Source organism: Megachile rotundata, chromosome 3, assembly GCF_050947335.1.
Source record: "Megachile rotundata isolate GNS110a chromosome 3, iyMegRotu1, whole genome shotgun sequence".
NCBI lineage: Eukaryota > Metazoa > Arthropoda > Insecta > Hymenoptera > Megachilidae > Megachile > Megachile rotundata.
In genome coordinates, this window is record NC_134985.1 from 14,190,788 (window position 1) to 14,205,272 (window position 14,485).

Below are 14,485 nucleotides of genomic sequence, written 5' to 3' on the forward strand. Positions count from 1 at the left end.
AACAGGTAATAATAATGAATTACACAAAAACGATACAGTTAGCAGACAATATTAATGAATTACTCAAAGATAATACTGTTAACAGGTAATAATAATGAATTACACAAAAACAATACAGTTAGCAGACAATATTAATGAACTAGTCAAAGATAATACAGTTAACAGGTAATAATAATGAATTACACAAAAACAATACAGTTAGCAGACAATATTAATGAATTAGTCAAAGATAATACAGTTAACAGGTAATAATAATGAATTACACAAAAACGATACAGTTAGCAGACAATAATAATGAATTACTCAAAGATAATACTGTTAACAGGTAATAATAATGAATTACACAAAAACAGTACAGTTAGCAGACAATAATAATGAATTAGTCAAAGATAATACTGTTAACAGGTAATAATAATGAATTACATAAAAGCAATACAGTTAGCAGACAATAATAATGAATTCCTCAAAGATAATACTGTTAACAGATAATAATAACCAATCACCAATAATCAGTTACAAAGAAACAAATATTACAATAAAGTATTCTAAAAATTTCTCCCGAAAAAATCAATCTGTACGAAACTTCACATCTTCAAGACAAATGTAACATTATAAACATACGTTATACATATGTATACGAGGATTTCAGTGTATATAAAAATTTGATGGAGTAATTTTTCTGGTACACCCCGTGCATGGGTATCGCTCTTACGCTTTTTCTCCCGCTAATAAACGGCCGGTTAAACTTTTTAACGAGCGGTCAGCCGCAGTAGACTTTCTTGAACGGGCAACGCACCCTTCTCGCATCGGGGATTCTTTCACGCATTGACGAGAACTCAATGGTCCTGCACGTGCATACGCCTCCGCACGTTGTAACGGCACTCTTGAACCCGCTATTACTTTCAAACCAAGAGCCTACGATTGTGTACGTGGCCTCTCGCAATTATTTCTAACAACCTCGAGAACCTCGGACCACCGCGCCGTTGCTTCTTCCACCGTCGAACCACCCTCTTCGATAAAAGATCCCTCGAACGTTTACTGTTCTGGGAATCTGACGTTACTGTTCGAGGTAATTCGACTTGGATGCTTTAAATATTTCGATGCTCTCTGCGGATGACCCCTTTATTTGTCATACGTGCACGTGTGTGAACAAGGATTATTATCCTTGACAGAATATTTCGAGGTCATTGAAATCAGCGACGTGTTCTATAATAATTACTCTTGTCTTTATTGTGCGCCTACAAAGTATGTATTGAATATTATCTTGAAGTAATGAAGTTTCTTGTAAATTAAAAAACGAGGTAGTGATGGGTTTAAGAGTAAAGTGTATTTAAAAGTTTCATAAAATTCCGTTCATATATTCGTTTACATTATATTCACTAATGTAAAATGTAAAAGTGTATATTGTACGTTACCTTGAAGTACTAAAGTTTCTTGTAACTTAAAAAATGAGGTAGTGATGGGTTTAAGAGTAAAGTGTGTTCAAAAGTTTCATAAAATTCCGTTCATATAATTTCTAATAGTTGAATTTCGTTTACATTATATTCACTAATGTAAAATGTAAAAGTGTATATTGTACGTTACCTTGAAGTACTAAAGTTTCTTGTAACTTAAAAAATGAGGTAGTGATGGGTTTAAGAGTAAAGCGTATTTAAAAGTTTCATGAAATGAATTCCGTCCATACAATAATTTCTAATAACTCAATTTTGTTTACATTATATCCCGTAATGTAAAATGTAAATTCCGCAGCACGAAACAGACATTAAGACATAATTTTTTACAGTCCATTAAACGAGTTTTCACTTCGAATCTTAAAGTGTTTACCCAGTACGAGTCATCGCGAATAAGATACAGAAGAAGAACTAAAACGTATGTCGTAATTGGACAGTGTTTAGAAAGCAGTTCAAACAAGCTGCTTCCTCGAAACTTAATGTCGCCACTGCTTTAAAGGTTTTCGAAATTATTGGATTTCACCGAACGCTCGTTTCACCGTCGAGTTTCGATGATATTTGTACACGATCTGACCCTCGAACAAGAAGAAACTAACTTCTTATTTCGGGATAAGTCGAGAAACCGTTTAAGAAACGTGCCTCGATCGGAATTATTTCCGATAACTTCTTACGTTTACGTTAACGAGCTCCGTAACGACAAGAAATAACCGAGTTTTCCGTTTCGTTTGAGCCAGATCGTAGAAATACAAGTTTCGAGCGGGATAATTAAACTCCACAAGTTCAGCCTGGGTCAATCGTTTTGCAATTTTTTAAGGGAATTATCAACTTTTTATAACAAGACAATTTTTTGAATGAAGCAGATATTTCTTTTTTTGGAAGAATTAGTACATCTTTTTTTTAAGTGAATGAGATGTGACAAGTTATTAATACAACAATGTTTATTAATTTTTACAAAGAATAAGATATATCAATTTTTTGATTGAATTAGCTATATCAATTTTTTGATTGAATTAGCTATATCAATTTTTTGTTTGAATAAGTTATATCAATTTTTATATTGAATAAGGTATATCAATTTTTAAATTGAATAAGGTATATCAATTTTTAAATTGAATAAGGTATATCAATTTTTTGATTGAACAAGATACATCAATTTTTTTAGTGAATAAGCTATATCAATTTTTACATAGAATAAGGTACATCAATTTTTTGATTGAATTAATTATATCAATTTTTTGTTTGAATAAGCTATACCAGTTTTTAGATTGAATAAGGTATATCAATTTTTAAATTGAATAAGGTACATCAATTTTTTGATTGAATTAGCTATATCAATTTTTTGTTTGAATAAGTTATATCAATTTTTAGATTGAATAAGGTATATCAATTTTTAAATTGAATAAGGTATATCAATTTTTTGATTGAACAAGGTACATCAATTTTTTTAGTGAATAAGCTATATCAATTTTTACATAGAATAAGGTACATCAATTTTTTGATTGAATTAATTATATCAATTTTTTGTTTGAATAAGCTATATCAATTTTTAGATTGAATGAGGTATATCAATTTTTAAATTGAATAAGGTATATCAATTTTTTGATTGAACAAGGTACATCAATTTTTTTAGTGAATAAGCTATATCAATTTTTACATGGAATAAGGTACATCAATTTTTTGATTGAATTAGCTATATCAATTTTTTTGTTTGAATAAGTTATATCAATTTTTAGATTGAATAAGGTATATCAATTTTTAAATTGAATAAGGTATATCAATTTTTAGGTTGAACAAGGTACATCAATTTTTTTAGTGAATAAGCTATATCAATTTTTACATAGAATAAGGTACATCAATTTTTTGATTGAGTTACCTATATCAATTTTTTGTTTGAATAAGCTATATCAATTTTTAAATTGAATAAAATACATAAATTTTTGAACACAATAAAATACATCAACTTTTAAACTGAATAAACAAAATGAATTTTAAACAACAATTATGGAATCGTTTTGAATGGAAGTTCGATAGTTAACGGTTTATAGTAAGAAAGTAACACGGGTACCATACCCTCTCCGACCGGGGTTGAAGCGGAATGTCAGCGGGTGGTAAATACGCTCGGGGTCACAATAAAAGATGAACAACGTTTTTTCAAGGGTGTCAAGGATCCAGTAAGAGTCAATTCGGCATGCGTCGTAGAACAATGTAAAGTGTTTGTTCGCCGGAGAATTTCATAGGTATTGTGCGTATTAATACGCGCTTTTTCTTTTGCTAAGCGAACGATACGCCCTGTTTTGTTCCAGGCACAAAGAGGTCGAGAATCTCTGAGAGCACTACGGGAACAATGCTTTCCACGAGCGACACCGGTAACGAAGACGACCGTGACTCCGACTCTGGTGGTGAACTTCTTGCTGACCGTCCATTGGGTAGGCATATCTACGACTTCTACTTACTTTCATCCAAAAATCGTTAAACTATGCCGTTGCTTAAACTTCCGTTAACTTATGTTAAACTTCCATGCATAGGAAGGTTATAAAAATTCAGGGAAGCAAGTTTTATATTTGCATCAGTTTGAGTATTCAAGTTTCATTAAAATAATCTCACAAACCTATGATTGTTACTCTTAATACTAATTGCTAGTTATACTGACTCTACGAGTTATATTTATGACATAACCTACAATAGTACATCAAGCTTTCGTCGTAGTTGCTTTACAAATTATATTTTAATCTTTGAGGATGTAGTTATAATTATAGTTTATACAAGACAGTTTATGAGATTGTAGCAACGAATAATTCCTAATAGATTACCGAATAAATTAACTAGCAAAGAGTTAACTTTAGTGGCATTCAAGAGGTCCGCCATTTTAACAGTCCCCTACCGCCATTTTGTGAACAGCCTCTCCCGACGGTCCAAACATCAAATCTCCACAATTTTATGTAACGTTAACGACGGTGTTAGATACACATTATCAAAAGATATTGTCTAATATCACTCATACACAATATTAACTTCATATGACGTTGTACATGTACATAATTAAATTCTTTAGTAAATGTACATAATAAAACTCTTTAATACAAGTATACATATAATAAAATTCTTTGATGCAAGTATATAATAAAATTTTTTAATACAAGTACATAATAAAATTCTTTAATAAATGTACATAATAAAATTCTTTAATAAATTTACATAATATAATTCTTTAATAAATGTACATAATAGAATTCTTTAATAAATGTACATAACAAAATTCTTTAATAAATGTACATAATAAAATTCTTTCATACAAGTACATAATATAATTCTTTAATAAATGTACATAACAAAATTCTTTAATAAATGTACATAAAAAAATTCTTTAATAAATGTACATAACAAAATTCTTTAATAAATGTACATAATAAAATTCTTTAATAAATGTACATAAAAAAATTCTTTAATAAATGTACATAACAAAATTCTTTAATAAATGTACATAACAAAATTCTTTAATAAATGTACATAATAAAATTCTTTAATAAATGTACATAAAAAAATTCTTTAATAAATGTACATAATTAAATTCTTTAATAAATGTACATAAAAAAATTCTTTAATAAATGTACATAACAAAATTCTTTAATAAATGTACATAATAAAATTCTTTCATACAAGTACATAATATAATTCTTTAATAAATGTACATATAATAATAAAATTCTTTAAGATAATTTGTAATTCGTGCACGATTAATGTAAAGCTTGTGTTATAACAGTTCCAACATCGATTGGAATGTCGGAAAACGAAGCACCCAGGAAGCGGTCGAACAGTTTGAACGATTCAGAAGAAGGAAGTCCGGAACCAGGTTCTCAGAGTCCGACGCATACACCACCTTTGACCCCAGCTTTAACACCGCAAAGAGAAGACACGCCGGCGCCGGAAAATCTCAGTCTTCGCAAAAGCGGAAGTCCTCAACAAACCCAACAAACCCTTCAACCTGTGGACCTGGTGCAACCTAGACCTAGTCCTCCGTTACCTTCGCTGGCGGTGAGTCTATTCTTCTTCTTCCATTTTGTTCTTTCACTTCATTTTCGGGTTCTTCCTGTTTCGTTCGCTTCTTTAATCTTTTGTGTAAATAATTAGGGATTAATATTTACATTTTATGAACTTTGTTACGAACTGAATTATGACAGAGTATGTTGTTGTAAAGAAATCTTTGAATAAATTGTATCAGTGCAACCCTCGTAAAATATGACATCTTGTAACGTGGTACAAAGTTGATGAGCACTTGATGAACAAACTCAATAAATTTTAAAGAGTAAAAAATTGTAACAAACTGCAAAAAGAATTTTAACTTGTAGCTGGTTAACTGTTTAGCAAAATATTAGCAAAGAAATATTTTTACAGAATAAACCACCTCTTTCTCGTTTCCCCAAAAGCCCTCAATAATAATAAATATAGCCACACAATTCTTCATTAAACTCTCCTCTACCATCTTCTCCCCCAAATTCCCTTATTTACAAATTCATAAAAAATCATAAAATCATTTTCTGTTCCAGGCTGCAGCAACAGCAGTGCATTTTCCTCCTTACGCACCCCTTTACGGCCCAGCAGCGAGTTCCTTGTACTGTTCTCCAGCCTTGTACCAGCATCAGCACCACCATCACATGCCAGAGCCTCGAGAGATTCAAATGCAGATGCAAATGCAGAACATCCAACAGACCTGTGGGTTGCAATTGCAGCAGCAGCAGCAGCAGCAACAACAACAGCAGCAACAGCAGCAGAGGTCTCCGGTAGACGTGCTGCTGCGAGTGTTTCCAGGAAGACGTCGAGCGGACGTGGAAGCTTTGCTGCATCGGTGCAAAGGTAGGCCCTGCAACTCGATATTCGCGGCTTTTATTCGCGGACAGAACTTGATATACCCGTTGGTTAGTCCCTTTTCAATTTAGATGATGGACACCGTCATTTGGAACACGAATTCGTTTTATTGGCGGAATCTTTTTTGGAATTGTTCTCGAGTTTCGGTTTTTGGGGGGAGATATTTTTGGAGGCGATTTGAGGGCTGGGGAGTTTGGTTCTGTACGTTAAATAGGGAGTAGCGTATTCGAGTTCTCAAGTTTGCATTTTTTTAAATTTTCAAATTATCAGATTTGCATCTTTTGATATTTTCTATTCTATTGAAGGTTGGGTTAATTACTAAGTAAAATAAATATACCAGTAACACAATGTTTCAAAGTTCCAATATCTCAACGTCTCGAGAACCCAGAAATTTATCTGAAATCCCACCTCATAAACTCAAAACACGATATTCAATATTTGGTGGATTATTTTGCACTCTGTTCGTTCACCGTCGGGTTAGTAGCAAGGGGATAAACCGAACTGATATATCTACTTCTGACACGAATAATCCTACACTTCCTAGTACAGTAGAACCTCGATATTTTCCTGCGCCAAGGGCTCTCATATCAAACCACAAATTAATACAAATATCAAACCAAAAAATTCCGTAACACTCACCTATATTAATAACACATTTGCGTACAGTAACTAGTGATTCTCGGGAATTTATCTAGCAGGAAAATATCGACCTTCGATTACTAACAACCGTGAAAAAAAACCGTCCAGTATAGGACTACGAATATTGATGAGTTTCATATACTATCTATTAATTTAATACTCTACTATGAATTTTATTATGCTACTCCTATGTTAAATATACCTTAGAACATAAGAGATAAAATTCGTAACGCATAAACTGATAAAAAAAAAATGTTAATGATCGCAATAAAGAAATGACTCAAACTTTAATAACCTGCAACCTCTCAAATTAGATTAACAGTCTCTTCAGGTATACCACCTCACCGCATCCTTAATTATAAATATTTCGTCTTGAAGCCGCCATTTATTGAAGAACATAGCTACATATTCATAGCTACAAGTACCTAGTACATAGAAGTACCTAGTTCCACCGTATATGAAACTCATACAAATCCGTGTCCCATATTGAACGCCTAAGCGCTAAAAAAAAGACAGCCGACAGCAGCGAAACGCACCTGTCTGTGTCGCAGGCGACGTGGTGTCCGCCATGGAGGTGTTGGTCTGCGAGGATAGTCTTCAACCGAAGTCTGCGTTCTCGCCGTTGGCCGGCGCCCTAGCGTCGGCCGCTGCGGCGTCGGCGTCGGTTTCGGCCGCGTACGCGACTCGTGCCGCGTACTGCACCACTCCCATACCCTCGACCAGACACAGGTTCCTGGCTGCTCCTTACGCCGGCACAGGATACCTGCCCACGGTCATCAAACCGCCCAATCAGAACCTGCACGCGAACGGGACAGGGGACGCCTATCGGGAGACCAGTCCCGACGACGCCAGCGACAAAACCAGCTACTCCGAGTGACCGGACGACGCGCAGGCCGCCACCTGGTCTTACCTGCAATAGCCGAAGGACTTGGAGCGAGAAAATCCCTTCACTCTCAAAAGGCTTCGTCTCATCTTCGTGGTGAGGACACCCAGGTGTGAGGGATGTCGATGTTGCTGAGATGGATTTGAAGAGATGCCGAAGAGATGTAGGCTGAAGGAGATACGGGGGATGCAACTCGGATTTGGAGGGATGTAGGAGGATTTAATGTGAGAGTGCCTATGTCTCGACATCCATGGAGGGTTTTGTGAAAGATGTCCAGAGGTGGATTTAACTGTGAGGTGGATTTAACGACGTGTACATGCCAAGGACATACAAGATGCCGAGGAAGATACAGTTTGAAGGATTCGATGAGATATGATGGATTTGAGAGACGAGTGAGATTTGGACAGACGTACCTGAGATGAATTTGAAGAGATCTAACTTGGAACAATTGGATAAAGATACGGATGTGAAGGATTTGAATAGATGTAACTGAGATGGATTTGAAGAGATGTGGATGTCAAGGGTTTTGAGAGGTGTGGATGTCAAGGATTTGAAGAGATGTGGCTGTCAAGGATTTAGAGCGATGTGGAAGTCAAGGATTTGAAGAAATGTGGATGCCAAGGATTTGAACACTTGTGGATGTCAAGGATTTGAAGAGATGTGGATGTCAAGGATTCGAAGAGATGTGGATGTCAAGGATTTGAAGAGTTGCTGATGTTAAAGATTTGGAGAGATGTAGGTCAGAACATTCTGAAGAGACCAACGTGAAGAATAATTTTGAGACATCGTGTTGACGACCTAGTGAAGATTACTCACGTGATATGCAATTAGCATCTGAACGTAAAACCTATGACTCAATTGTTGAGACTTGGAGCTAAACTATGAAGTGGACAAGAACACAGACGTGAAAGACCTAGATACGAAGATCGTACATATGAAGAACCTAGATGTGAAGAACATGTACACCAGCAAGTGCTTCACACAATCACAATTTTTATGAAGGAGCTACAACCCGAAGGTGTGTGAAACAAAATGGAGACTTGGACTTGACCTCTGATGACTGACATGTGACTATAAACTGTGAAGTGTCAAGGACATGGATGGTGCTATTTTAAGTTTCAATTCGAAAGTGATGTGACCAGTGTCAAAGCCAAGACCTAACTAAAGAAATTTAGATCTGAATGTTGATTTCTGAACAATCGATTAAGGTCTGAAAGTGATAATCTATGAGTTGGATATTGCATCTCTTTTTGTTGAAAAGAGGTTTAGTGCAAAATGGTCTTGGTAGCAAATCTGGAGGATTGTCTAGTGAATTAAATCTTAGCATTCGAAGTTCAGGGGTGCCTCTAAGTTAAATTGCAAGGCTGATTCTAAATTTTGGACTCATAGTTAGAGGTTTTTGCGATGTCGTTTCTCCAGATGTTCATAAGTGATCTAAGTTGTACCGAGATAAAAAGTGAAACAAGCATTTTCCACAACTTGGAAATGGTAAACTCGCTGTAGGAAGATTATAAACATTTCTGTCCATCCGACTATTAAAGATCGACTACCATTATTCATCAATGGTTGAACCCCGTAAAGTGGCCAGTATTTTACCGAACATTCTCTTCTAACTCGTTCTTCCGAACGAAGAAAGAACACAAAAAAGAGAAGAAACGAACCGCGTATGAACAATGAATCGCGGTTACCGTTGCAACGATAATATCTTTATACATGTGTAGATAAAGCAACCGGTAATCAAGAAGTATGTGTGTAGGTAACGTTCGAGAAAAATTGTATCGTTTGATTAAGTGAACCACATGGATTTGTACATATGCTAACCATCGAGAAGTAAATTAATCGGAAAACTGTCAGTCGGTGTATGTTAGAGGGTTACGCCGACTGTGAAACGGGAGAAAACGCGTGTTTCCGGATCGCGTTCTGGAAATGGTGGATCGTCATTGATCCGGAAACATGTTCGTATAACATAAGTGTTTGCCTGTAAGTATAACGGCTCTAAGATGTGTAGATTCGTCGACGATCGAGCGTCGTCCTTTGTAGTTACCATATGTTATTCGAAGAAAATGTATAGACGAAATATGAAATAATAAATAAGATATTGATACTCCATTCGCGTCAGCTTTATTTGCTTCCTCCATTTTGTTTTTAGATTGGGAGTTTTAGGGTGCGTAGGGGAAATTGTAGGTTAGCTTGTGGGGATTATTATTCGTCGAATCATATAATACTATTACCACGGATTGAATTACCACGCGTTAGTAATACTACGCATTGAATTACCACGCGTTAGTTACACCACGGATTGAATTACCGCGTTAGTAACACCACGCGTTAGTAGTACCACGCGCAGAATTACCACGCATTAGTAGTACCATGCGCAGAATTACTGCGCATTAGTAGTCCTACGCGTTAGTAGCACCACGCGTCGAATTACCACGCGTTAAATTACCACGCGTTAGTAGCCCTACGCGTCGAAATGATACGCGCTGAATTACCACGCGTTAGTAGCACCACGCGTCGAATTACCACGCGTTGAATTACCACGCGTTAGTAGTCCTACGCGTTAGCAACACCACGCGTCGAATTACCACGCGTTAGTAGCACCACGCGTCGAATTACCACGCGTTGAATTACCACGCGTTGAATTACCACGCGTTAGTAGTCCTACGCGTTAATAACACCACGCGTCGAATTACTACGCGTTAGTAGCACCACGCGTCGAATTGCTACGCGCTGAATTACCACGCGTTAGTAGTCTTACGCGATAGTAGCACCACGCGTTGAATTACCACGCGTTAATAGCACCACGCGCAGAATTACCACGCATTAGTAGTACCACGCGCAGAATTACTGCGCATTGGTAGTCCTACGCGTTAGTAGCACCACGTGTCGAATTTCCACGCTTTGAATTACCATGCGTTAGTAGTCCTACGCGTCGAAATGCTACGCGCTGAATTACCACGCGTTAGTACTTAGTCCTACGCGTTAGTAGCACCACGCGTTGAATTACTATGCGTTAATAGCACCACGCATTAATAGCACCACGCGTTAATAGTACCACACGTTGAATTACCACGCGTTAGTAGTACCTCGCGTTGAATTACCACACGCTGAATTACCTTGCGTTAATAGTACTATGCGTACAATTACTACTCGTTAATAGTACTATGTGTAGAATCCCCATACGTTGATAGTACTATATATAAAATTACTACACGTTAATAGTACTATGTGTGGAGTCACCACACGTTAATAGTACTATGTATGTCCAGAATCACCACTCGTAAATAACACTACGTGCCTACACCCCTTACAAGTCAAACAAAATTCTAAAACTCCAGATCTCACTGCAGCAGAAGCTTCAAAGTAAGTATACAAAATACACAGACCCTCAAACCTTCATCAACCAACATCAATCTTTAATTTCCCAAGCAAAATAAGTTCCCAAAATATTTCCCAAGCCTTAAAAATCTCCAAAACCACTTGTCCCATCACTTTTCATCTAATTTTCTCTTAGAGAAATGTTCATTTTGTCAAACGTTCGGTATAACACGAAAAACGGTTAGAATGATATTTCTGCAATCGATATTTTTCCATGCATCAAGGATAATTCAGAGTGGCAGGTTAAATAAGGGTCGAACGGTCGCGAACATTAAGGGCGGAGAGATCGACAGAGGGAGGACAACTTTTGGTCCGTTGAAAATTTCACTAAAAGAAAAGGAAAAAGAAGAAGGTATCGGATGTCGGATACAGTTCGCAGGTGCAGAAGGATATGAGAGAGCCACGAAGGGCAAACGTGGGCACAGGATCTTTGAAATTGGATCGGTTTCATGCTCGATCGGATCTGCCGGGATTTCGAGCAGTCGATTTACTGCGAATAGACCCCGGCCACGCGGTTAATTGATTTTACCAGTCGATTTGCGATCTACTGTCGGTTCAATGTACGATCGTGTACCTCGCATGTGAAGCTACTCTTTTCTTTAAGCTCCGTGTTGACTTTTTACTATGAAACCGATATTAGGTTTGTTGCAGTGAAAACCTGATACGTGGTTTATTGTTAATATTAATCTTGATAATCTTGTAATATTTATTTAGAGATAAATCATACTGTAATATTTATTTAGAGATATAAATACTATCATTTGTGTTTTACGAATACATTTTGGTACATTAACAAGAATTGTCAAAATGGCGTTAAGAGTCACATGAAGTTGGCGCGAAATTCAAAAGTCGAAATGCTGCACTATACAGAATTTCGATTTATTAACCATAAGTGTAGCTTGAAATAATATTTTCTTACATTGTCACACTGTAACAAAGCAAAATGATAAATTCTAATTAAAATATGCTAAATTGTTGATCATTAAAGTTGATCATTAAAGATGACTGATTATTAATACAATAATTATTCTAATTACTCTTTCACATGAAAGTGACGCTCAATCTCGAAAATTCCCTTAAATAAACAATCTGGTTTATGCAAATCTCAGGAACGTATTAACTCATCGATTAACCTAACCTCGATATTCCCGCATACAATTTTTAAAGCGAGCGTTCAGAGACGTCGAGCAGGCAACGAGAAAAAGATTTTTCGGTGTTGTTTCGCGTTCGGTATTGTACGAATTCAGGAGATCGATTAATTACCGCGCAGGTACTGTTTTTTCACGTTTTTTTTTTTTTTTTAACGTAGGACCAGAGGGTAGAAGCGGCGTTGGTTTTCGCGTGAAAGCAGAAATTAGAAAAACAAAAATATAAATCGTGCGAAATACCGGGACTTGGGGAAAGTGAATTCCTAGCGTTCCTCGATACGCTCCTCTTTTTTTTTTTTATTTTTCATTTCACCTGGATCATGATCGTTCATTGTCCGCCAGTTTCCTTTCGAATGCCGTTTATTGGGAAATGTAAACCTTTGCTAAATTCAAATTATAACCTTTTGGCTGTTACGGTTTGTAGAATGAAGCTAAGCTTTGGAACTGGAGGAAGAGTGTAGAGATGTATAAAGTGTATGATTTTTTGGTTGAATTGTGTTATATAGGTTAGGAAGTTGATGTAGCTTGGGACAAGTTCGATAACAATTTTCTAAATGAATTTTTAAAAAACATTATCTTTAATGTTCTTATAAGAACATTAACTATAATGTTATAATGTAACTACAATTTTGCAAATGAATTTTTAAAGAACATAAACTTTAATGTTCTTATAAGAACATGAACTATAATGTTATAATGTAAGTACAATTTTGCAAATGAATTTTTAAAGAACATTAACCTTAATGTTCTTATAGAAACATTAACTATAATGTTATAACGTAACTACAATTTTGCAAATGAATTTTTAAAGAACATTAATCTTAATATTCTTATAGGAACATTAACTATAATATTATAATGTAACTACAATTTTGCAAATGAATTTTTAAAGAACATTAAGGTTAATGTTCTTATAAGAGCATTAACTATAATGTTATAATGTAACTACAATTTTGCAAATGAATTTTTAAAGAACATTAAGGTTAATGTTCTTATAGGAACATTAACTATAATGTTATAATGTAACTACAATTTTGCAAATTAATTTTTAAAGAACATAAACTTTAATGTTCTTATAAGAACATGAACTATAATGTTATAATGTAAAACAATTTTGCAAATGAATTTTTAAAGAACATTAACCTTAATGTTCTTATAGAAACATTAACTATAATGTTATAACGTAACTACAATTTTGCAAATGAATTTTTAAAGAACATTAATCGTAATATTCTTATAGGAACATTAACTATAATATTATAATGTAACTACAATTTTGCAAATGAATTTTTAAAGAACATTAAGGTTAATGTTCTTATAAGAGCATTAACTATAATGTTATAATGTAACTACAATTTTGCAAATGAATTTTTAAAGAACATTAAGGTTAATGTTCTTATAAGAACGTTAACTATAATGTTATAACGTAACTACAATTTTGCAAATTAATTTTTAAAGAACATTAACTTGAATGTTCTTATAGGAAAAATAACTTTAATGGCTGCACATCTATGCAGTCAAACGTCAAGGACCAGCAATGTTTCTAAAAAAATTAATTTAAAGAATCTTTATGTAAATTCATGAAATAATTCAACATGTCTAAACACACACATAAAACAAACAAAAAAAAAACGACATATTTAATAGTTTATATTTATGTAATAATTATTAAAGCAATCATCCCACAAAGGGTACTAAACTTTGACAACATTACACACATGTGTGAACATACACTACAATTGCTTCACCTATCACACACATGTGTGAGCGGCCATTGAAGCCTCAAACAAGTGATACTACAAAATGGAGACATAAATGCTATTGAAAATACAAAAGTTTGAAATTCATTCTAAAATCCCAAAGTTCACTCCCAAAGTAAAATCCCAAACTTTAAAAATTCCTAAAAAAAGAAGAATCTTTCTAAAGGTACTTAAAAACATCCCCAACTTGCAACATCGAAAAGTAGCAATCATAAAACCTTTAAAAATCTCCAAATTTTGGTAAAAAAGAAAGATCTCCATCCATCGATCAAGAAACTTTCAAAAATCTCAAAATTTTGCTAAAAAACAAAGATCCCCATCCATCGATCAAGAAACTTTAAAAAATCTCCAAATTTTGTTAAA

At 34.8% G+C, this 14,485-nt stretch overlaps 1 protein-coding gene across 1 annotated transcript in view; it reads left to right on the forward strand.

Moving 5' to 3' along the window:
• The window catches only part of dmrt99B (doublesex-Mab related 99B), a 32,209-nt gene extending 22,264 nt beyond the window's left edge, over positions 1 to 9,945 (forward strand). Inside the window, exons 3-6 of the mRNA XM_076529564.1 lie at positions 3,755 to 3,877; positions 5,212 to 5,483; positions 5,996 to 6,302; positions 7,505 to 9,945. Coding sequence (XP_076385679.1) covers positions 3,755 to 3,877; positions 5,212 to 5,483; positions 5,996 to 6,302; positions 7,505 to 7,830 — 1,028 coding nt within the window. The 3' untranslated portion in view covers positions 7,831 to 9,945. The remainder of the gene's footprint in view (positions 1 to 3,754; positions 3,878 to 5,211; positions 5,484 to 5,995; positions 6,303 to 7,504) is intronic.
• Positions 9,946 to 14,485: the final 4,540 nt, after the last annotated feature.